This window comes from Amblyomma mixtum, chromosome 5 (genome assembly GCF_055824585.1).
Source record: "Amblyomma mixtum isolate Tamu chromosome 5, ASM5582458v1, whole genome shotgun sequence".
Classification (NCBI taxonomy): Eukaryota; Metazoa; Arthropoda; class Arachnida; order Ixodida; family Ixodidae; genus Amblyomma; species Amblyomma mixtum.
Genome location: NC_143016.1, coordinates 83,259,809 through 83,283,017, shown reverse-complemented (window position 1 = coordinate 83,283,017; position 23,209 = coordinate 83,259,809). Strand labels below are relative to the sequence as shown.

General features: G+C 44.9%; 1 protein-coding gene across 12 annotated transcripts in view; it reads right to left on the bottom strand.

The window, feature by feature from the left end:
• Set2 (SET domain containing 2) overlaps positions 1-23,111 on the bottom strand; it is a 91,312-nt gene extending 68,201 nt beyond the window's left edge. For 8 of the 12 annotated variants that reach the window (XM_089545347.1, XM_089545355.1, XM_089545351.1 and 5 more), the window contains exons 1-3: positions 22,972-23,111; positions 22,705-22,859; positions 18,851-18,928 (exon numbers count right to left, since the gene is read on the bottom strand). In XM_089545347.1, the coding sequence (XP_089401473.1) occupies positions 18,851-18,928; positions 22,705-22,730 (104 nt within the window). In that variant the 5' untranslated portion in view covers positions 22,731-22,859; positions 22,972-23,111. Of the gene's footprint in view, positions 1-13,529; positions 13,638-18,850; positions 18,929-22,082; positions 22,593-22,704; positions 22,860-22,971 lie in introns of those variants that run through there. The other 4 variants (XM_089545359.1, XM_089545348.1, XM_089545358.1 and 1 more) reach the window with 4 other exon arrangements.
• Positions 23,112-23,209: the final 98 nt, after the last annotated feature.

Here is a 23,209-nt window from a genome sequence, read left to right as displayed (position 1 = left end):
TTCCTGACACTGATAACACAATATACTCTTAATGCTCTTCTATGATGACGTCCATATACGTGGTGGCACCTTTCCTGCGCCTACTTTTCGACGTTACAGAAATTAGAAAGGATAAGCTAAAGTTTTCACTCTCTCCTTCATCCCTTCCATCACAGTGTGGTTGAGGTGTGTACCAGGAGTGAGAGAGTTACTGAGCAAGCACTTTCTTCGCATGCAAAAAAAAAAAAAGGTTGGGCCCAACATGGCATTCCAATTGGATCCAGTTGGAATCAGATGAACCCAACAGGCAAGCCAAATGGACACGTGAATCAAACTGGTTCTCCTAGTTCTAGGTGGTTAGCCCAAATGGTTCTACCTTTCTATTTGAATCCAGTAAAATTGGGACAGCAAAGTGGAACATCAAAATGGAATGTATGGAGCATTCCAACTGGAGCTTCCAAATCGGTTCGAATACACAATTGGAAATTTTCCTGTTCGAAAGTCCAATCGGAAGCCAATGATTTCCTTGACTGGGATCTGCACATTGCTCTCTAAAAACTTGGAAAAAAGATATTTGCAGCCTATCTCAACAATTGTTTTAGTCGCTTCCACCATCACTGCAGTCATACAAGTGCCACTGACTCCAGGAAAAGGGTCCCATGAAAGTGGTATATAACCTAATAAAGTTAACTCAGTGGATATGTACTGACCACTATCATGTTGTGCTGCCTCTTCAAGTTTGTAGTGTTCCTATGGTTTGTGTGTCATGTAAGCTTGCCTGTAGCCCACATGGAGTTGCCACTTGCACTGGGAGCTAGAACTGGAATATCAAAATGGAATGCCCAGTCTACTTCAATTGCAGCTTCCACCAATTGGTTCCAAATGCACAACTCAAAAGTCCGCTTCGAAGCCAATGGTTTCTTTTGTGACTGGGTAGCACTTCCAGTTGGTTCCAAATGTGCAATCGAGAATTTTTCAGTCTTTCATGAAAACCAAAGTGGACCCCTTATTATTATTATTCTTTTTTTTGCCTGCGTTACCCGTATTCAATTTTAATTTTGTGCCACCATCTAACGTTCTGCAGCATGCCACTGTGGTGGCTTGGTTACGGTGCTCAGATAATGACCTAAAGACGCGGGTTCAATCCTGGCCGTGGCAGTCACATTTCGATGGACACGAAATGCTAGAGGCCTGGGTACTGTGCGATATCAGTGCACATTAAAAAACCCCAGCTGGTTGAAATTATCCAAAGCCCTCCTCTACGGTGCCCCTTATAGCCTAGGTCACTTTGGGACATCAAACCCCATAAACCAAAAACCAATGTTCTGTAGCAAAACAAGCATCCTAGTGGTACTGTTTGCATTTACAAACATTGCTGTGGTAAATTTTATAACTAGTGCAGTTGGTAAAGTAGACTAGTGATAGTGTACATTACAGTTCAGGAGGAAACAAAAATAGGATTTTTGCACTTTGTGTAAACAGCAGTTTGTGCACCAATACTCGCCCTACACGACAGCATAAAAAGACTCCTACTAATGGTGTTGTATTGGGTGGCTAAGCACGTGGTCGTCATTGTCACTTAAGTATGCATCTCAGCTGCGACGTGTGTATGATCTTTTAATTGTTCTATCTCCTCTTCTATCTGCACATGGCAGTCATGCCGGCGTCATTCCTTCTGACTTGGCAGTTCGCATTGCGACCATGAAGTGCTGCGATCTTGAATCCAGATGCCCAACCTAAATTGGTGCTGTGCTGTTCCTCAGAGCTTGGAAATAGTGGAACAAGGTGTGACGAACGGCTTCTGGGCCCTTGTGCTTAGCTCGCGAGTGCATGACAAATTTGTGGAAGCGCCTTGCACTCATAGCTTCCACTCCATAGTGAGAATGAGTTTCACCTAACATGTCGATTGCAAGAACGCCTCTTATCGGGCTTGTTTCTCCAGTGGTGTAGTGCTGAGCAAAGAAAGCAAAATCTTGGAATCCCGCTCCACTGCATTTCCTTTCTCTGTAGTGGACTTTCCAAAGCCCTATTCTGATTTCTCTCGCAGACAGGGCAATGCAATCCGTGCCTAACTGTATGACAATGGATCGAGCCCCGTGCGCAATACAGTAGTTATAAGGTGAACGAAGGACCCCGCTGAAACATTCAAGCATCGAAGCCTAAAGAGTTAAGTTTCTTCCTTTTGCGAAACTTGAGCTTCCAACGCAGATCTAACAACAGATTTGGGGCTTTCTGTCCTGTCACCCAAAACGACCTGAAAAGTACTTCCAGTTGTTACTTCTGATTTGCTTAATTGGCACCTCCTGTTGGAGGCATAAACCACTCAAGGAGACTGAAGCAATTAAGATGCTCTCTGGCTAATGTAAATTGTTCCCTCTGCTTTGTGCTTAGGCAGCACATTGAGACATGGCTTGGTTCAGCTACAGGGTGTCCACCAAGTTGACGTTTCTAAATTCCCAGAGTTTTCCAGCTTTTCCTTGAGTGTTACTGTAAAATTCCGTAAGTGACATATATGTGTTTTACGTCAAGACAGCCTCACAAAATGCCGCCTTATGCTGCCACTCTCAAGTAAGGAGTTTAAAAAAGATTGTCTGCAAATCCAGTTCGAATAGTAAGCAGTGGTGTTTATTTCATTCAATAAGAAAATGGGAGGAAAAGAGGTTACAGCAATTCGAATATCTTCGAAAAAAGAACAAATGATAAAACCCATTGCAAATAAAGTTGAACATTTCCAAATATGAATAGTAAAAAGGGACTGCCTACCGAACCAAACATCTTTGAATGAGATATTTTTATCTAATGATAGTAACCTCATTGGTATGGGTCTCAACTTTTTTTTTTATTTGCAACACTGTAAGCGTTTGTGGGCTGTTACAGGGTAGGAAAGAAAAAATAAAGGCACATTGCGACAAGTCAACTTTTTCACAAGCAAGGTTCTCTCTGTCAGTAAACATACTGTATTTACTTGTGTAATTTGCGCACCCCCAATTAATTACCTCACGTATGTTACGCTGCCTGCTGCACCAGACCACCAGCATGCATGCGGGCGCACGCACGACAGGCTTGTGAAGATCGGCATGGCCATGCGAGTGGCGAGGGGACAAACTGTGCGCCGTTTAATCAGTTTGCTCGCGCTGGCAGGCGCTGTCCTGGACGAACAGTTGCATGCATGCCGGAATCCGAAACTCTGTTCAGTTTGCCACTAGTCAGCTGGGCCGCAGGTGAGGGCGCCACTTTATCGTGTTATCTCCATTTGGCTCTGCCTGCTGGCTTCGCTACTGCATCTATTGCTTTGAGCTACACACACACACACCATCTTTCCATCCTGTGAGGGATGACATTACATGGGGCGGGAGTGGGGTATGCGTCTTATATTTGGAGTGAACTTTCCTTTTTCTTTTTGGCCAGCGAGGGGTGCAAGTTGTGGGGGGTCGATGTGTAGGTATCTATGGTATCTATTGCGCATTATGAAGCTTGTACAGTATTTTAGGACGTGGTCCCAAAATTGTAGTGTAATTTGCCCACCCCCTTTTCGAAGGGAAAAAAGAGCGCAAATTACGCAAGTAAATGCGGTAGCTATAAAAAAAGCATAGCTTTAAATAACAAATAAGAGCGACAAATCACAACGGAACATTGTAAAGTCAACCTCGATCATCCCCACATACTCTCAGATTGCGCACAACGCCTTAATGTTGTTTCACTGGTTTAGAGAATTTATTTTGTTTTGGATAAAGGACATCTGCATCTCAACATCAGCCGACACTTTGTTTTTTGAGCTGAAGTTCTTTCGCACAAGTGGCGGCACGCTTCCTTTCCTCTTCATTCCTCAATGCATTGGCCCTTTCTTCTGTTGTCCTCTTCAGCTCCTCTTTTCCACCATGCATTTGCCCCACAAACCATTTGAAGCATCCTCTTGGTCAGCTGTACACTGGAAAATCCTACAACCGACAACACGGTGTCAAAGATGATTGGTTGGGTGACAAGAGACTGTTCCTTCTGATTTTAGGCTAGACATTCCTTGTTAATAGAAAATCCCCGCTTGACAAATGCATTTCCTTGCAAAAGAGAGAGAACCATCTTGGCAAAAGTGAGTAGTTCCTTGTTTGAACCACGCATGCCCACCCTAGGGCATCCAGTCAATCTGCTCTTGCCAATAATTTTCAGCACTGCTTTTGTCAAGGCTAAGTTATCCTTGTTTGTAGGTCCATGTACCATGAATGATCAGCTCCTGCTTCCGTCATCCATTGGTTCTCTGATACAACTACTACAAGTGCAATAGTTAGACACCTTTCCCCAAGCCCGGGAATCAGCGCTCACACAGGATCGAGCGGTGACGATTCCCTCGACAGCTTGAATGTCAAGGGCGACCTTTCCGTGATCTTTTTGGCGCAGTTGTTCACGAAAGTGTTGCAGTCCCTTTTGAATTCAAGGATAGTCAAATATGAAACTTTAGGAGCCTTTTGGAGTGCATTCATTGCAGCACCGAAATCCTTGGTTCCGGTGACCGTTGGCTTCAGTCGTGTTTTCCTTTCACTTGCATGCTGTTCAGCTAAAGTCAGTCTTGGGCGCCACAACAACGTTTGCAGGATGTTCCATGTAGACCTTTATCAACTTCAATGGACTGTCCACTGCCATCATTTCTTTCTTCACTATTTGACTTATAAATTACCACAGAAAGGTTTCCAATGTTGTACCAAGAAATGGAAGCATAGGCGAATTGTCCTGGAACCTAGGCGAGAACAGCTGTAGTTCCTCAGCTCCTCTGCGATAGCATGCATAAAGGTTAGCTTTGTAAACAGCAGAGGATCACGAATAGTTGGTTCAACCACACCGAAAGTGGCGTTAGTCGGTCACTTGTTCTCGTCTCAACACGACGCAATGCACACCTTTAAGTATGCAGGACCTCAATAGCCCTCGAAATAACATGAACATTCTCAAGCCAATGCATAGGGCAAAACTTCGAATGGTGAATGTTGCTCCCAGTCATACATGTGCATTCAGCGCATTGGGCAGCTACGCATCTGAACAAGTTGTACATAGCCCACAGAAGCTACATGAGCCGCTGCGGTGGCTCAGTGGTTACGGTGCTCGGCTGCTGTCCCGAAAGACGTGGGTTCGATCCCGGCCGCGGCTGCCGAATTTCGATGGAGGCGAAATTCTAGAGGCCCGTGTACTGTGCGATGTCAGTGCACGTTAAAGAACCCCAGGTGGTCGAAATTTCCGGAGCCCTTCACTACGGCGTCCCTCATAGCCTGTGTTGCTTTGGGACGTTAAACCCCAATAACAAACCGAAGCTCCATGAGTTGCCACCCTGTTGTCGCGTGTCCAGTTTTAAACGCGCTGCTCACTACATGATGACCACAGCTTCCAACTTGGAGAATTCGACAGCAGTCACTGGATGCACACAGTTCTTCTTGAACACGTGGAGAAACTTCATGTCTACATTCGGCCTGTCCGTGTTATCTGAATGATTTTCGATCGTGAGAGTCCATCCGTTGCACTTTTAAAGACGGACGCCAAATCTTTAGCTTGCATGCACCCGTGAAAGCATGACATCAGGTAGTACGTTTGTGCTCTACGTCCAACGAAAAGCATTTGCTCTTTTTTTGCAACTTTGTTTCGCGATTTGTCAAATGCTATGATGAAGCGAGAGGCTTGGCTCGCTTCCGACATGAGGCTCTCCTCCAGGAATAGAGAAGCTGATGCCACAGCAGCACAGATGATGTGTGCGTCATAACAGCATTGAGACACCAAGTCACCTCAGCATTTATGACCTTTATAACCTGCTGAAAGATATCCTTTACAGCACGCTCCGTAGCTGTAGTTGAAGCAGCCGAAAGCTGCGGACGGCGTTGTTCTCAACGGTGGCCGCCGTTTTGTTTGCCGGTGGTGTCAAAAATGAAGCTAGAGACAGCGTCCTGGCTGCAGTTGCGGCCAGTCAGCGCTTCTTTCAGCGTGACTTACCACCTCTATTGTTCCCATGTTACTGAGTGAAAACTGCTTTCTGCATTGCACACAGTACACTGCGTTAGCGTTACTCTGAACAGGCCTAACCTAGGCAGCAAACTTGTAATGTTTCGGTTTTGCCCAGTATTGGACGAAAGTGCACATGAAGGCCAACACGCTGTGCCAACGCAGTAGTGCTACAGCAGTAAAAAAAGTAGTAGTAGATTTTGCCATCAAAAATCAGTAGAAATCAAAAGATTTCCCTATATGCTGGGGTCACTTGTTTAAATATGTTTTCTCTTTGCATTTGCAGCATGGGTTGTCCATTTATTGCAGTACGAAGTAGTAACAAACAAAGAAGCGCCACTGTTGTATATAGCAACAGCCGCAGGATAGCAGCATCAGGTGCACGTCTGGGCCAAGCGGGCCGGCCACTAGTCCATGACCAGCCAACGGCAACCACGGTACGACATTAAACACTCTAATTATCAGCTGCGGGTTCGGGCAGAGTATAGAGGAAATCGTATAGGAATTATAGTAACCTGATAACATTATTGAATTCCTATCTTCCTGCCGGCACTGTTTCACGAAATGAATTGCGATTTCAGCTGAATGAGGTATGAGGTTGACGTTCTTGTACCCCGAATTCTGTACATAGATGCATATTGCGTCAATGCTGTTATTCTTTGCTTATTTTGTGAATGACTGGGCTGCTGTTTCTCTATTTTTTTATTTACCTGCATTTATGCGCTATGTTATTGTATCAGCCCCCCCCCCCCCCCCCCCCCCCCAACTGCAATGCCAAATGCGCTCTGTGGATAAATAAATAAATAAAGAATAACTGGTGGCAGCGCAAAAAATGCTCCCACGAAAGTCGACAGTCAAATCAAAGTATGGAGCACTCTGTTGGAGGTGTTGGTGGGTATTCATTCACATTGACTAGTTCAGTCCAATCATAGAAATAAGTGCTGTTAGCTTGTATATACACTGACTAGAAAATAAAACATCAATAACTAGAAGAAGAAATGACTAGTGACTTTTACAAATTTCTTAAGGGGGACATGGGTCTTAGATCATTATTTTTATTTACAGACCAAATGCAATGAAACTGTACAGACTTATTCAGTTTTTTCTGCTGATTTCAAATATGCAATTTGTTTATTTCTAGGCCAATTAGTTCCTTAGATATTATATATATCATGCCATTGTCTGCTGAAACAATAGAAAAGAAATGGGCCACCAGAAATTTAATTTTAATGTGTGGGTAGATATTACAATGTGTGAGGAATGCAACGCTGGAAGCAGTTTTCAGCTTTTTGTCCGTGTGGACAAATGGGCTTAATAGTTAGTTTCATGTGTGTCATGTTTTCTGGCACTGCATGTCTGGTCAACTCACTTGAAAACTAACCTTGAGCCCATTTGTCCACACGGTCAAAAAACTGAAAACTGCTTCCAGCGTTGCATTCCTCACACATTGTAATATCTACCCACATATTAAAATTAAATTTCTGGTGGCCCATTTCTTTACTATTGTTTCAGCAGACAATGGCATGATATATATTAATATCTCAGGAACTAATTTGTCTAGAACTAAACAAACTGCATATTTGAAATCAGCAGAAAAAACTGAATAAGTCTGTGCAGTTTCATTGCATTTGGTCTCTAAATAAAAAAAAATGCTCTAAGACCCATGTCCCCCCTTAACTTTTTCACTGACTAGAATATATCGCAGAATATAATTCAGAGAAACAAATGACTAATGACATCTGCAAATCCAGAGCAGCAACAAGGAAATTAGTCGTCACTTTGGCCTTCACCTTAGCAGTTTTTTCATCCTGCAGAGCAATGGCTTCTCAACACTAAATCCGTAGCACGTTGAAGTGGCAATCAGGTGCTTGGTATGCAGCGAGCCACATACAATGTCCGTTGTTTCGTTGCTTGGTTTTTAACTGGTTAACAGCAGACAATGCCCTTTCGAATGCTGCACTAGAAAGCGGCAAACTTAGAGTGGCCGATACAAACTCCTTGAGTGCAGGGAAGACCATGGTTTCATCATTGCGTCTCACTTGGAATACTGAGCCCCAGAACTCGTGCAAGGTTGCTTCCGTTTCTATGTCTTGGTCTGTGTCCCCGAGGATCCCATCCTCCATTCAGCGTCCAAGCTTTGCAAGGACTTCTCAGCAACCACATACGGGAATGATCCTGCTAGGGAGGGGTGGGGGGGGGATGGGATTTGATGGAGCTGACCTTCTCGACAACAACGGGGTCTAGAAGCTCTAAGTTTGCCAAAGTAGGTTCTCGGAAGGGCACACGCTTCATAATCTGCTCCTCGATGCTGAATTTGAGGCACAGTAGTTGAAAGAACTGGCTCTGCTCTGATGCAGTCCTGCAGTCTTCGGACGAGAGAAAAGCTGTCACCTGGCCTCCAAAGCAATGTGTCCTCTAGAAGCAGAAGGAAAAGGCCGCAGGCTTCTGTGTCGGAACTGGTGCAGCACAGAAAACCACAAGCAGGGGTTTGGAGTGAGGCAAAGATCTGGCTACTGCCCATACGTCTCCGCAAGTAAAGCCAAATGCTGCAAGTTTTTCTTTTTCATTTGATTGTAGCGTAATGTGCTTGGCAACACACACTAGGCTTCCCTTTGCGCCTAGTGCCTTTATACAGTCCTCTGTTGCTTAGCTCTAATGGTGATTTTCACGAAATCGACGATGCCATGCTGTAGAGCAACACCGCGAACTATCCCAAGAATGATCAGCGCACGCGGAACCGTGCCATTTACTTCATTGCGGTGCTTCCCTCAACCCTGAAGATATCATATCTTCCCTACAAAAATAGACCTTAGAAGCGCTGTTACGTGCATGCTTGCATACTAACTAAATAGAAGATCCAATATACACGTGTCATAGCGAATCTTTCTGGTGCACACCATACATAGCACAGGAATAGGAAGCTTTTCTTTCCTACATTAGTGGAGCACTTGCAAGACCATGACAGCACAGCTCTTATCTAGCATTCAGCCTATATTTAAAAAAAAAAAAAAAGATATTTACCTGGACAAGAGCAGTTATGTAAATAAGAGGTGCTAATTGTTAACATCGCTAAGCAAGTGCTGAGCACATTACAAGCGCAAAGAATTTCGTGCTTGACAGTCTCTGTAATGACAGGCCTCAGTACAGCATGCATGTATGGCGATATGATGCTTTGTTATCCACAAAAAAAAAAAAAAATACGGTGAGGGGGTACGGTGTGGTGATTTCATACTGGTTCTTTTTGCACTTCGTTATTGCCCTCATGAATGCCTTGTTATGCCTGGAATCAGTCAGACGTGCGGATGATAAGAATCAAATTGAATCGAAAGAAAATAATTGTGGCACGGTGGCCTTACATTCATTACATCCCTTTCATCAAATCCTTATAAACAAACTGAGAGTACAAAATGCGGTCAATTGCTTCAGAAAACAGTGCACGAAGAAGACAGTCTCACTTTTCCCCCTCTCCACCTGTACACACAATTAGAAATCTGCATTCATATTCAATGTAGCACGCAGTCAATAAATTTTTGAAATGCAAAAGGGTGGATCTTTATCAGTTAAAACAAAAACGAGAATGCCTTGCCAAATTTTCAAGCCTCGTTTCAGCCCCAGCAGCATGATAATCGGTGGATCTTTTGCTTGCCTGTGCTGCTAAATACATAGTTCTTTAATTCGACTGCTGTACAAAAGTCTTCGTCGATGCCATTAATTTTCAGTTCTTGACAAAACGCATGTCAACCATCTACTGCTCCAGTTTCACGCCAGCTGTTTTCAAATGCCGGACAGCAATTTCTTCCCCGTCTTCTGTTTATTCCTTTACACCCCTGAGGAACGTAGGACTGGCTCACACGAGGTTATCACCATCAATAAACAAACAAATGTGAGTTTGTCACAAAATTTTAAAGGAAACGCTAATCTGCCTAGGCTGTAGAAGGACTCCTCCATAACACCGCCATACTGGATTATTTGAGGTTCCCCTCTAAATTGTGAAAATTGCCAACATACCCACAAGTTACAATGCAAAACGAAAAGCTAGCATTAGAGACAATTCGCAGGTATTGGGCACGTGGTAGGTGTCTACATGGTAGCAGTGTTGCCTGGCTAATATATGTACAGTTGCTACGATCCCAGGACATCTTAGGTTATTTCCTATGAGGTTTTGCATGCTGCAGCCCAAAGATATGTTTATTATTTCATTTTTCATTTTGGCAATTCATCGTTCACATTTAACCATTCTTAAAGACTAGTATGCAAATATCAAGTATTCTCTAAATATATAACTTGGTTTGTTACTACTTTTTTGCAGCAGCAGCAGCAGTTTCCAATAGATAACACCAATCACAGCACAGGAGCTATATACAGGGCTTGAACAGATTCAAAAGGGGTAAATTCAAGGAATTCCAAGGCCCTGTTGGAGTGTTTTCAAGGACTCAGCATAATGCTACAAGCAGCAGTTCTCAACGCAACTCCATAGTCAATATATCTGTTACCAATTTTACTGAACGAAGTTAGGAAAACAAAACATCTCAAGGAACGGTTTGTATTGCACTAAGCTGCCAAAATAAATAGTCAATAAAAAACTGCAAACAGCCACCAATTCTGGAAAACTGCAGGTGGCAACTTCGAAGGAGCTCCTGCTGCTTTTCCAAAACCTTCTGGTTGAGGCTATGCTGTTCCTCAGCCCTGCTTTTGTGCAGCCTTCCTCACACTATTGGATTGGACAACATATGTATGATCATCAGCTGCTTCTGCCTTTTCAGCTTCTGCCTTCAGCAATCCGCTGAAGCCTGGAGGTCGGTTATTGTTGCCCCGAGTTTCTTTTGCTTTTTTTTTTTTCCATCGCGTCATCTCTTTGTCAATGCAGCACCTTTGATAGCCTGATATCAGCACATTGCTTCTTTTTTTTTTCTGCTTTCAGATATGCACCATACAGCTGCCTGGCAGCTGATACAGGAGTCCTCAGCTCTTTTGTAATAGGGACATTAAGAAAGGCCCCTGCCCTGTCCACAGCGTTGTACGCGAAATGTTGCGAAACATACAATGGGTATTTCAGGTTTTCTGTAGCAACCTGGCGGTTCACGCTACACCTCGCTCCACAGTGGCCTGTCCATCACCGAACACGAGAAAAAGCTTGACAACTTTCCAGAGTTCCCCGTATGATGAATTAAACTTCATCAGCTCAGACAAGAACTCATCCAACCTGTTTACATTCTTCTCAAACATACGCAGGTTATGCATCTCTTCCTGCAGTAACTCTCTGTACTCCCCTAACAGCATCTCTTCGGTGCTCAAACATTCTGCCCGCTGTAACGAGGCTATCCAACACTCTTCTCAAGCCGGCCAGGCATTCATTCATCTGGTTTAACGCATATTTGTTGTGGGTCTAGAGAGGACAAACTCCTAACGATTGGGAACCTCAGTGGGCTTCTCTCGAGCACCTTCCTTGTCACACTGATCAAGAAGTGTTAGCATTCCATGCGGAACTGGAACACATCTTTCTGGCTTGCTTTACTGCTTCTGACAGTCTCTTCTGCAGCATGGCCTACAGCCACCTTTTCAAGTGGAGTGTGGTTCTCTGTGCTTCCAATGTCCACCGTAGGCAGGCCAGCAACTCCTTTTGCCAAAGACAAGACCGAGTACTTCAGAAACTTCGTCAGTAGCTTCCCGACTACAGTTTCCAAGTCCCTTGCAAGAAAGAATACCATGGGCTTATTGATAAGTCTGGTACTCCATGAGGAATGGCTTGAGGGCCATGGCCACACCCAGTGAAAATTGAAGCTTTGCTAGCATTAAGACATCACTGGCAAACTCTCATAAGTTGTGAAAGGATCCAAATTTTGGAGGCTAACTTCTTTCTTCCTTCTGAAGTTTGCTTATCCCAGGAATCTGCTTTGCAGTCAGGTTCTTCAGCCGCAACAAGCTGGGTACAGAAGCAACTGCAAAATGCAATGCCGTCAACCGCCATAACGAAGCTTAAATCTGATTGGACTGAATTGGCTCAGTTGGCTTCAGAGCCCAGTGGTTCCAATGTGGCGAACTGTCGTGCAAACGTCGGCTATACTGACACAAAATATTTTCTTTTTAACAGCTGAAACGCTGATATTGAAACACGCATAGAAAAAAAATGCAAACACTGCAACTTCATTTTTTTTTTCCTTATTAATAGCCATCTACATGTGCTACACTAAAAATTCAAGGATTTTCAAGGAGCAGCAAAAAATCCCGGATTTTCAAGGGCCTTGAGAACAAAATTTTCAGATTCAAGGGTTTTCAAGGACTTGTGCGCACCCTGTAATGGTACTGAATATACACGTATGCACCAATTACGAGGCTCTAATGACAAGTTTGTACGCTTTCTATTTGCTTCAAACTGGAGCCTGAAGTCTAAGCCACGCTGGCTGCTTTGCGATCATTTTTAATGCATTTCCTCTAGTGAGGTGCACTTAAAGTAAGTCAGACCATTTACATTTCCAGAGCTGTAATTGAGCTTTCCGAGTCATCTACACCATTATTACAGGAAGGCTGTTAGAGGTGAAAGCCATTTGCTTAGCTCTTGTCAATGTTGGCCTGCTAGTTAAGGGGGGACACTGGTCTTGAAAAAAAAAATTTTATTAATGAAGTCACAGTTACGAAATCTTCAGGGAATGTGTATTTTTGTGTGCTGATTCTAAATATGTCATTTAATTTCATGTAAAACAATTCCTTGAGCACTTATGCACTTTTTATGCTAGTATTTTGCGGAGAGTTTTGGAGAAAATTTGCTGCGGGAAACTGGCTGAAATGCATGCCATTGGGTTCTCTTGACACCAAGGAATACAATAAGGGTGAAATTGTCTTCCTGCCTATCATAGAACTTGAGTTATAGAGTTTTAAAGTTGTCGCTTCAGAAATGAGAAGGAAAGTGTGTATTCCTGTTTATGAAGTGGCAGCTTCCGTACCCTATTACTCAAGTTCTATGAGAGCCAGGATGATAATTTTACCCTTATTGTATTCCTTGGTGTCAAGAGAACCCAATGGCATACATTTCAGCAAGTTTCCTGCAGCAAATTTTCTTCCAAAACTCTCCGCAAAATACTTGCATAAAAAGTGCATAAGTGCTCAAGGAATTGTTTTACATGAAATTAAATGACATATCTAGAATCAGCGCACAAAAATACATGTGCCCTGAAAATCTCATAACTATGACTAAATTAATAAAATTTTCTTTTCAAGACCAGTGTCCCAGCATGCTCAAGTCAGCGCGGCCAAAGGGGACTGCAGGGTATTATTACATCATAAGCAGTAGTCCAGATAAATGTCGCTAGTTTTATCCTTTTCTGCAATTGATGAGCAAACGGAAGCTCAGGAGCATGGCAGAAAAGTTCAATTGTCTCTTGTACACCTTATTCCTGTAGTCCCAAGCTACGATAGATCTGGACTGAAATAATGCAGGTCACCTAATGGCGAGACCCCACAGCTTTCGTTCACTCTTCGCAAGCGAAAACTATCAAGCAAGGCCCTAGTGCGTGATGCATGCCCACTGGGCTACCAAATCATGCAAATTTCCTTCTGGGGCACTGCATGTTATCGCTCACCAAGAAGGGGCCTCCTGACAAAAGCTCAGTGGTGTACTCGTGCACGGCGCAGGATGCTGACCGGCCTGTCACGCGACAAGCGCGGTTCCAATGTCTCCGGAAGCAAGCCTGCACGCGTCAAAAGTAGTTGCAAAGTTTTGTCAAGTGGTACCTTCCTATCACTCGCCTTGTTCTGTGCCGTTTCGGTAACTAGCCCAGCCCGCTCCACTTTTCACCTTGGCGATGGTGATAAAATGCGCTCTACAAAAACAGAACTGACCATTAGATATTTAGAATGTGGTGTCACCAGAGGGAGATTTGTATAGATGCACAATTTTCCCACACTTCTACATGGGACACATGGGGAGTACTAAAACTGCTCAATATAGACCAGATTTTTTTACCCTCGCACGCAGGCTGCGGACGCGCGCCTACTCTCGACGCCAGTCGCCATCTGTCGGCGCGCGCGGCCCGAGGGACTGCGGGTCGCGCCGGCGCCGCGCATAGAACGCATGTTTACGTGTTCGCTTCTGCCGTTTTGTGCTCCATCAGCTAACGTATGAGGGTGTGTGCTGTGCGTCACTACTCACATTTGCCCTCTTCCAGACAGTGCTGCGGTTATCTAGTGCGCAGTTACTCGTTAACGTGACATCCGAGTGTAGTCGACCAAGTAGTGTACGGACTGGAAACCGGCACTTCTAAGCAGATTTCTGCGCTGTCGTGTCGTTTGTCGTCCCCTTTTACGTGCGATATCATCTATGATAATTTTATGCATCAGAATGTAGATCTATTGATTTGACTCAGTGGAGTAGTAACTGGATAGGCGAGCTGCAGACCGACGGTTGTCCCGACAGAGCGCGTGTTTTCGATCACCATGTACGTGTTCGGCACCCTTGCGCTGAGCTTGCTCTTGTTCGCATTAAACACATTTCATGCAGAGGATTGTAAGCACGACCGCTACCGATTTCAGCTGCTTTTTCGGCACGCATGTTAGAGGTATCTGGGGAAAGGTTTATCTATAGTATCTTTCTGCTGTTGGTATCTACCTTAGCTTGGTTTGGTTTATTAAGGTTTTACGTCCCAAAGCGACTCAGGCTATGAGGGACGCCGTAGTGAAGGGCTCCGGAAATTTCGACCACCTGGGGTTCTTTAACGTGCACTGACATCGCACAGTACACGGGCCTCTAGAATTTCGCCTCCTTCGAAATTCGGCCGCCGCGGCCGGGATCGAACCCGCGTCTTTTGGGCCAGAGCAGAGAGCCATAACCACTGAGCCACCGCAGCGGTGCGGTATCTACATTATTCATAGGAAAATATGCGCAATTTCATTACATTTTCCACACTTAGCCAAACGCCTACGCAACGCTCTCACACGCGGCGAGAGCTCCTGAATAAAATAACGCGACTTCGGACCTCAGAATTAGTGAAAGCTGGATTAGCTGCTCATATCTATTCAAGCTTTTATAAATTAAGCGGAAGTACGTTTTTATGCACCAGGTTGCATAAACCATGACAAAATTTGTTTTCTGTTGGCGCTGCGACTCAGTTGAGCTCACAGCGGTAATTTGTTGATAAACTGGCGCGGCGACAAGAAAGCCGTTTGTGGAAGGGGGGGGGGGGCTTTATGGCCGGCAGGAAGGAATAAGAGTGCATGGGAATTGGAACTGCATACTAGCCGCACACCTAATTCTTGATATTGAATAAAAAGTTTCTTTGCGGTGGAGCACCAAGACGGAATTCGATTAAGCACGAGCGCGTTCTAAGCGCCGGCACAATTAACTTGAATGTCAAACTAAATGTCATTAAAACGCGTCAATGTTATCGCTTTGATAACGTAAATACTTCCTGCAACACAGCCACGCAGCGGAAGTATGCTCGACAATGTTTTTTTAGCGCCCGAAGCGCGGCTATATGCAGGCGCGGCCGCGGAACTGCCGCAGCCCCGCAGTCCCCAACGAAACGCCCGCACCGCGGCGCGCCAGTCGGTGCAAAATGGCCGCGCCCAGGAGAGGCTCAAAAATCTGGTCTATACACAACATTGTGGCATTCGATAAAAGCAAGGCTCGACTTGAAACTGTGCCACTTATTATTTCATTCACTTCCAACTGATTCAGGCAATAATCTTGTAGAAACAGCGGGGAGTACCAGACTGACACTCACAGTTGTGGGCAAGAAAAAGGAAGGAGAAAGAATAAGTAGTATTTGCTTTTGTTCTGAATTCTACCAAAAACAAGTGTTCACGCACCCTCTCCTTCTTTTTTTATTCAGTTCAAAACCTTAGCAGCACTTATAACCCTGTCAAACAAGCACTTTTAATGCCCTCTAACATTGAACTCAATGCAGATCAGCCAGTGCCACACAACCGTTTTTAATGACTGTTACTGAACTCGATAGGCAATCCCGTTTCCAAGTGGGGGAACCCAACTCGCCGCAGATCCGGTTAACGGAAGCGGAACGCGCTATGCTAAACCTTTTTAAAATGTTATCCTACGGCTAGAATCACATAACCTCCCAACAACCAGACTGAATGCGGTGATGGCATGAAGTGCGCGCCGCCACCGCATCCAGTCCAGCCATTCCTGAAAGTCTCGATTTCAGCATGACGCCGTACGTGAAGCGAAGAAGCTACAATGCAAAACTGAAGCTGCATGCCGTTGAATATGCGCTGGAGAACTGGAATCACCTAGCAGAGAGACAGCTCAACATGAGTGAAAAAAATTATCCAGGACTATACGCCTCTTTTTGATAGTGCAACGAAGCGAACCTCAAAACCGAAGTCCACCCTGAGAACTTCGTGGTAGCGTGCAGTTTCCCCACTTCAGCCGGGCAAGGACGTGAAAGTGAAGACTGGTGCTGTTTGTGAATGTTTTTGCTTGTGCATTTTTAGCGTGCCCTCCAAGCCACGGTATGACCAGAGTAAATCCCTGCGTGCTCCAGGCCTATTTCGCTTCTATGTTCTCATTACACGAGGTGCCAATGGACCTGGCCAGCTTGATATGCAACATGCATGCATTTGCGAAAGATAATACAACATGGCACCCGAGAATTTCATTCTTAAGTAAATACAAGTTTTGGCTCAGGCTTGGCAAAGATTACTTGAGGAAAACATACCAAAACACTTTTAATGCCTCAATGTAAAACAAAATTCATATCGCCATTCTTCTTTTCAGAGATCCATCCACGAATGGAACGGACTGCCTCCCAACTTTACCGCATCCAAATCAGTTGAAACATTTTTGCTTGCTTTGCATCCCTGCTTGTGATAATAGTGTATGTAACATCCTTGTGTGAATCATCGGCAGTGGTCCCTTATCTTCTCTGGCAATTGCACAGCAGATTTGTAAACTATGTACAGGCCTCGCGTCTGATGTACTTTGTTGTATCTTCTCTTCTGTTCATTCTTTTGTCATAACCCGATGTATACCACGTGCGTGCCTGTTTGTTTGCTAATGCACTGTACTCTCCCCATTCCTGCTTTGGCCGCTAAAAGGCGGCTGGCAGTATTGTAAAATAAAATAAAATTATGCGTATTTTGTTATAATGTAGCAACATGTAGCAGGCTTTGCCTTTTAGTGCAGTCTGGTGCAAATGGCGCAGCAGTCGCATCACTGTGCCATGATCACTCTGCGCGGGATAGAGTGCTCAGTGCCGCGACAAGGTCTTTTTGAACATCGTTCATAACACCCATGCTTGGCCTACAAGACTGGGTAACTTTACAGGGTTCACGCAGGTTGAGCAAACACTTAGGTAATTTTCGTATAACTAGGTGGTCACAGAGCTAATAGAGAGTTTTAGAATAGGGGAACCGAGCTTAGGGGCCCCTTATTCATGGGGCGTAAGGTGGCCCTCCCGGTTCGTACTCGCGATAGCTTCAGAATAGAGGGCCGGCCACATCTGGATTACATTAGCTGAAAAGTGAAATGCGAAATTGTAAACCTTGCAAATTTAACTTCAGACTTTTATTTACGCCAACATAAGCAAAAAGCAGTAATAAATAATAAAACCAAAGCATCACCAGAAGTTCCATCGATTGTGACCTCTTTTTTACGTCAGCAACACCACACTGTTTGAACGTCCCGTGCTTTTCAACGTCTTGTCTTCAGGGTGACCGAACAATGCTTAGTACTCGCTAAGCCTAGCAGCTATCAAAATCCAGAAGCAATCTTAAAATTTGCAGCATTTTATTGCTGAGCATTTTGTGATGCAGAAATAAAGAGCATTGTGCGCCATTAATTTGCCGCGACTGCGTGACAGTGAAGCGGCAACGATGAACTAATGGAAAAACGAGCCCCTACCACCCACTTATCCATCCCTTGCCGGACACCGCCATCTTGCCCGAACCTATATGGCATTTGGGGGCGTCACTATTTCACCAGTTTTGCATTAGTTTTGCCCACAAACCCACCAGAGACCCAAGAAGTGTAAGCGTTCTGTGCATGCGCTGTTGTGCCTCACTATGCCCCTAACCAATAGGGTCACCCTATTCTAAAACTCTCTAATATACTCATAACAACTCCACACAGCAGATCATTGTTGCAACTTTTTACAGCTAGAGATATAACTTCAGAAGTCATAGTGGCATGCCGCAGCACCACCGCTGGCGCTTTGCCGTATCGCACAGTTATTGATTCGCATGAACACATGGACTAATTACGAATATTGTGAAAATATTCCATTCATATCGATTTGGCAGGAAAACTACGTCAGTCATAGTTGTGAAAAAGTACTCACACCTCTAGCAGGAATGCAAAACATTCAACATCATGATATCCGTACAATCTGTGTTTGTCAAGCTTGTGAAATGCAGCATGTAATAACCAGAAAGCAAGGAATACGTGTATAATGAAGATAAAAAGAGCGAGTTTTTTCACTTCTGTATTTCAGTATGCCACATTGAATACAAAATACAGTCTGAACGCAACCTTTACTCGGTGTTCCACATGTTATATCAGATGACAGTAGTACGCGAAATATGTTGGAGTGACGTGTTTGCTTGTATCAAGCACTACTTTCAGAAGTGAAGCTCACACTGTTTTCCTGTGAAGTATTGTTGCTTGCACAATGCCCTAGTAAACATTGCGCACAATTTTTTACATATTGCAAGAGTGCTCTGCAAACACACATGGCCAGCTTTTCATTGGCCAACTCAAAGTACTTCAAGCCAATGACAGTGCTCAAAAGGACCACATGCGTTGGCTGGACAAGAAAAAGAAGTTGAATGAATACAAGAGCTCATATTTATTCCTCCGCCATGCATGCAAGGTGCAAATAAGGTTGAATGAGTATATATAAGCACATATTTATTCGTTCATTTGAGCTCAAAACATAAAGGTGACACTCACTTGTCCACACCTTTGCTGTCCTCACTGGTTGAGCCTTCAGAATCCCCATTCATGCCTTTCAGAGCTGTGGCAGGGGAACTGCGATAAGAAAAATAAAAAAAGTTAGTGAGTGCACACGCGTATAACCCTGCCACAAGGTCACCTTCAATACAAATTTATTTTTTACAGACACTGTTTCTGACAATGAGAGAAAATGCTCAAATTAAAATCATTAAGAAAGATGAGCTGATGCGCAAGCTGATCCTTCCGTCAATCCTTCCGCTTTCTTTTGCGCATAGTATGCGAGTGATGAACACTCTCAGCGCCAGGCTACAGGTAACATCAATGTCTTTGAAAGTCGAAAGTGAAATGACCGCCGCTGCAGCTCAAACGGTAGTGCACAGCATGCAAAGATTGTGGCTATGGCTCCATGTGGCTGTCTCTTCTTCCACTTTCTATGAAATTATCACCCATCTAAAATGATTCTTTATTTTTGCTGTAAAAAATATGACAAAAAGAAGAAAAAAAAATGTCTACGCTGTCCTCGGTTTCAAGAACTGGTTTCTTTCATGTATATTTTTCTCTCAGAAGCACCTCAAATAGTATTCCCAGAACTCGCACAGTACTCAGTTTCATTCACAGATGATAGTTGTGCACACATCAATAAAAAGTGCATGGAGCAGTTGTACACAGCCTAGAATGAAAGCAGCAGTGGCACCACCAGGCACACCTTCTACACTTTTTTTCCAACTGCTGTTGGCAACCATTATGGTAACGTATCTTGACAGCCAGCCATTACTCTGAGGACAAAATACAAGGCAATGCTAATCTGGCATCTCTACCGCAGTGGATCAGTACATGGAGCGCTTGGCTATTGAGCTGGAGTTCCCGGGTGAGAACCCGGCCACGGCAGCCGCGTTTCAATGGAGGCAAAATGCAAAGATGTGCGTGTGCTGTTAAAGATGCCCTCTGGTGGTCGAAACTGTTCCAGTGCCCTCCACTACGGCACCTCTTTGTTCTTTCACTCCCACCTTCCTCCCTTCCCTTAGGGCACAGTTCAGGTGCTCATCAAGATAAGACAATTACTGCACTACTTCCTTTCCTAAAAAACCATTTTTTTTTTTTCAAACTCTGGCAATATCTCTCTTTCTTCTTTCACTCCCACCTTCCATTGGCACAGTTCAGGTGCTCATCAAGATGAGACAATTGCTGCGCTACTTCCTTTCCTCAAAAACCATTTTTTTTTTTTTTTTTAAAATCTGGCAATGTATCACTGACTGGGTAGCCCATGCTGTTTGTTTGAAATGTATGTAGTATGTATCCCCCCCTGCAATTATGCTGTCATGGCGCTGCAAGAAATTCAAATGAATACATAAATAAATAAATAAACAATAATCTTTCCTGATCACACAATTTTAAGCAGTATGAAGATGGCTGTTACAAACAGGTTTTCTGTAACTTTTTAAGATCAGAGTGCTCATAAGTACAAAAATGTTTTCTTTAAACAAGTCTCAGTGCTTGTTAAAGGGGTGCCGTTATTTTGTGCCCCTTTTTGGCAAGCACCGCTGGCAGTACCACGACGGCACCACACAAGATTAGAACAGCACCTCCCCCCCCCCCCCCCCCCCCCTCCTTTTTCTGCACTATAGCTCCTTCAAAAAGTGGACACAAAACAGCCTGTACTATACATGACTTGGCGCAAAAGGAGCAAGCAGAACATCTGAATGTATCACTTGTCCTGAAGGTTTTATCTCGTGCACCAAAAATGTATGTTGTAGAATGTGCGCACTGCACCAAAAAAAAAAGCGAATTTCACATTCTGTAGATTTCTATACTCTGTTTTCATACATCAGGTGCAACACTGTCGAAGCTAGCGCTCCTGTTTGCACTGTCAACATCCACGATCAATAAGTAATGCGTTCCTTGTGGTGAGCGAAAACTAGTGAATGCTTTGCCTGCAGGCTTATTATATTATACATTTGTCACGAGCTTGACTAGATGCACTGTTATTGCCGACGACATGTCGCTTTTTTGTGCCTTAGACCACTCGGAGAAAAAACAAGCACGAATGCGCTTCTCTTTATTTTTTTTTTCATGCGGACTAGTTCCATACCTTTCAGTGTTGCAACTGATGTATGAAACGGAGTATAGCTTTACCTGAAATCGGGGACACTGTCCTCCCACTGTTTTCAACTCAAATAACACAGAACATAGCAAAATTAATATGCACAGAGGTGGCCTGTGCTACATGTGGCTATATAGCAGTACATGCCTCTAGGAGGATGAGGTGGAGCATGCGGATAGCTGCAGATTTTGTGAACTTGTCCTTAAAGTGCAGCTACATGTCGAAGCATGGTCGTTTCCACATTTCTGGCATATCTAAATTCAACCTGTGTAATGAAGGTTGCCAGCAGAATACAAAAAAACACCAAACCATCGCGGCAGCTAAGCGAATACCACAGCTCCAGATAACACTTGCCCCACAATATGCCAACTCTCTTTGCACGAGGTAGAGAGACAAGTGAGCACTTACAAAAAGAACACGCAGATTCTGCTTCAATATTAAATAAATGAGCAACAGTGTTCAAATCTGAAATTGTGACAAAACACCAGATGGCTTGTTGGGTGAGCTAAGTTGCCCAGAATCTCACGAGGAAACAACGAAAACATAATACCACAGCATCTTAGCACAAAACAGCCATCAAAATAAGGCAAGGGGCGCAGACCTGCGAAAAAGAGAATAACAATGTGCGTGTGCAGAACGAGTGGAGCAGGCGCAGAAACAAGCGAGGCGTCGTGTTGGCATAGAGGGACAGACAGCGATGACCTATGCTATGCCTACAGCCCACAACCATGCGCGATCACAGCGATCAGAAGACGAAGTGAGCGAATCCGCCCTCTTCAATGATACACGTAGATGATGCGGCGCGAGCCACACTGGCACGGAGCTCGCACTACGACAGCCGCTTACGATGACGCGGGCAGCCTGCAAGCTCGCGGGAACGAGCCGCTAGCGCCAAAAGCTGCAAGACCCGATCATCGCTGAAGTCGCACATACAGTAGCGGCAAGATGTTTTCCTGGCCGTGAGAAACACCGCTCGATAATCCGCAGTTGCCGGGGCGCACGCCGACGCCCAAACGCGAGCGTCCGGCCCGCGCAAACGGCACGATAGCTGCCTTGGTGTATATAATAAAGAAATGTGTTATGAAACCGCACACGTATTCCTGCAAAACAGTGCGAAACTATCCTTACCCGCGCCGTGCCCAACCGAACCAAGCTGGGGCTGGACATTCTTCCTTCTGGCGAAGAGCGAGGCGAGCCAGCTGCTCTTACGGCCATTTAAATCAGCGAGTCGAGCACGAAACATGGCTTCGCCGGGGTCGAGTAGCAGGCTCGGCAAACGCTCTCGCACAGCGTACGGTTGGCGTCAAGTTCGACGCGGACGATCGCAACGGCTACCGTCGAATCTGGAGGTGCAGTTCGAAGCCTGTAGCTTGCTCGTCGGTGTCTCCGCGCCTCCGGAGCCGCAATCACGGGAAAACTGCACTCTGTCGATACCTCGCGAGTGCCGCTGAGGAGGCCTCCCCTTCTGTGATCGGGGGCGCCGCGTTTCGCCGCTCACCTGCGGCCGTAGTGTCGGCTGTATGTGTATCCTTGAACATATGCTGACACACTCGGGCCCCTCACACCATTCCACGGGCGTATACTAATGTAAAACGGCGGTTTTTCGACTGTCAGGGGTCAGCGGATGATCAACTCCCGGCGGCCATGTTTGAGGCACCGAGAGAGAAGCAGCGGTGGAGAGCGCCAGATAAAACACAAACATATAAAAAGGTATCAAAGCTCCAACGGCGTTGGATTTTTCGGTGCTTACCCCGTTGGCGACTCTGGGTCGTACATCACGGCGTTACCGGCGGTGTTCCAAGCACTTGCAACGCCGAAATGGCAAGCAGCCGTCCTCGGTAGCGACGACTCGGCGCCTATCTCAGCCTCGCAGTCCCGGGGCCCTGGCCGACATCGCCGTGTCTGCTGCCACAAGACGGGAATTTCGAGTAGATTACAATTTCCGGCGGCCTTTATAATGACAAAAGACTGCGTATTCAACAGAGTACAAAGTAATGTCATCAGAGATGCCACTTACCTATTAATTTCATGCTGATTTCAATCGGTAACTTTCTACCCGCGGCTGCTGATGCCCCTGCACTTTGCGTGTGGTGAGTGTGTGCGTGTGTGTGCGCAGCGTGTGTTTGTGTGTGCTTAGCCCTCTAGCACGTTGAGTAAAAACGACCCATAGAAAGAACAAAAATAACGAAGAATGCTCCACTGTACTTGACCTGTTACACTTGCTTTATTTTTATTTTTGTGGTAGACCTCCTGAC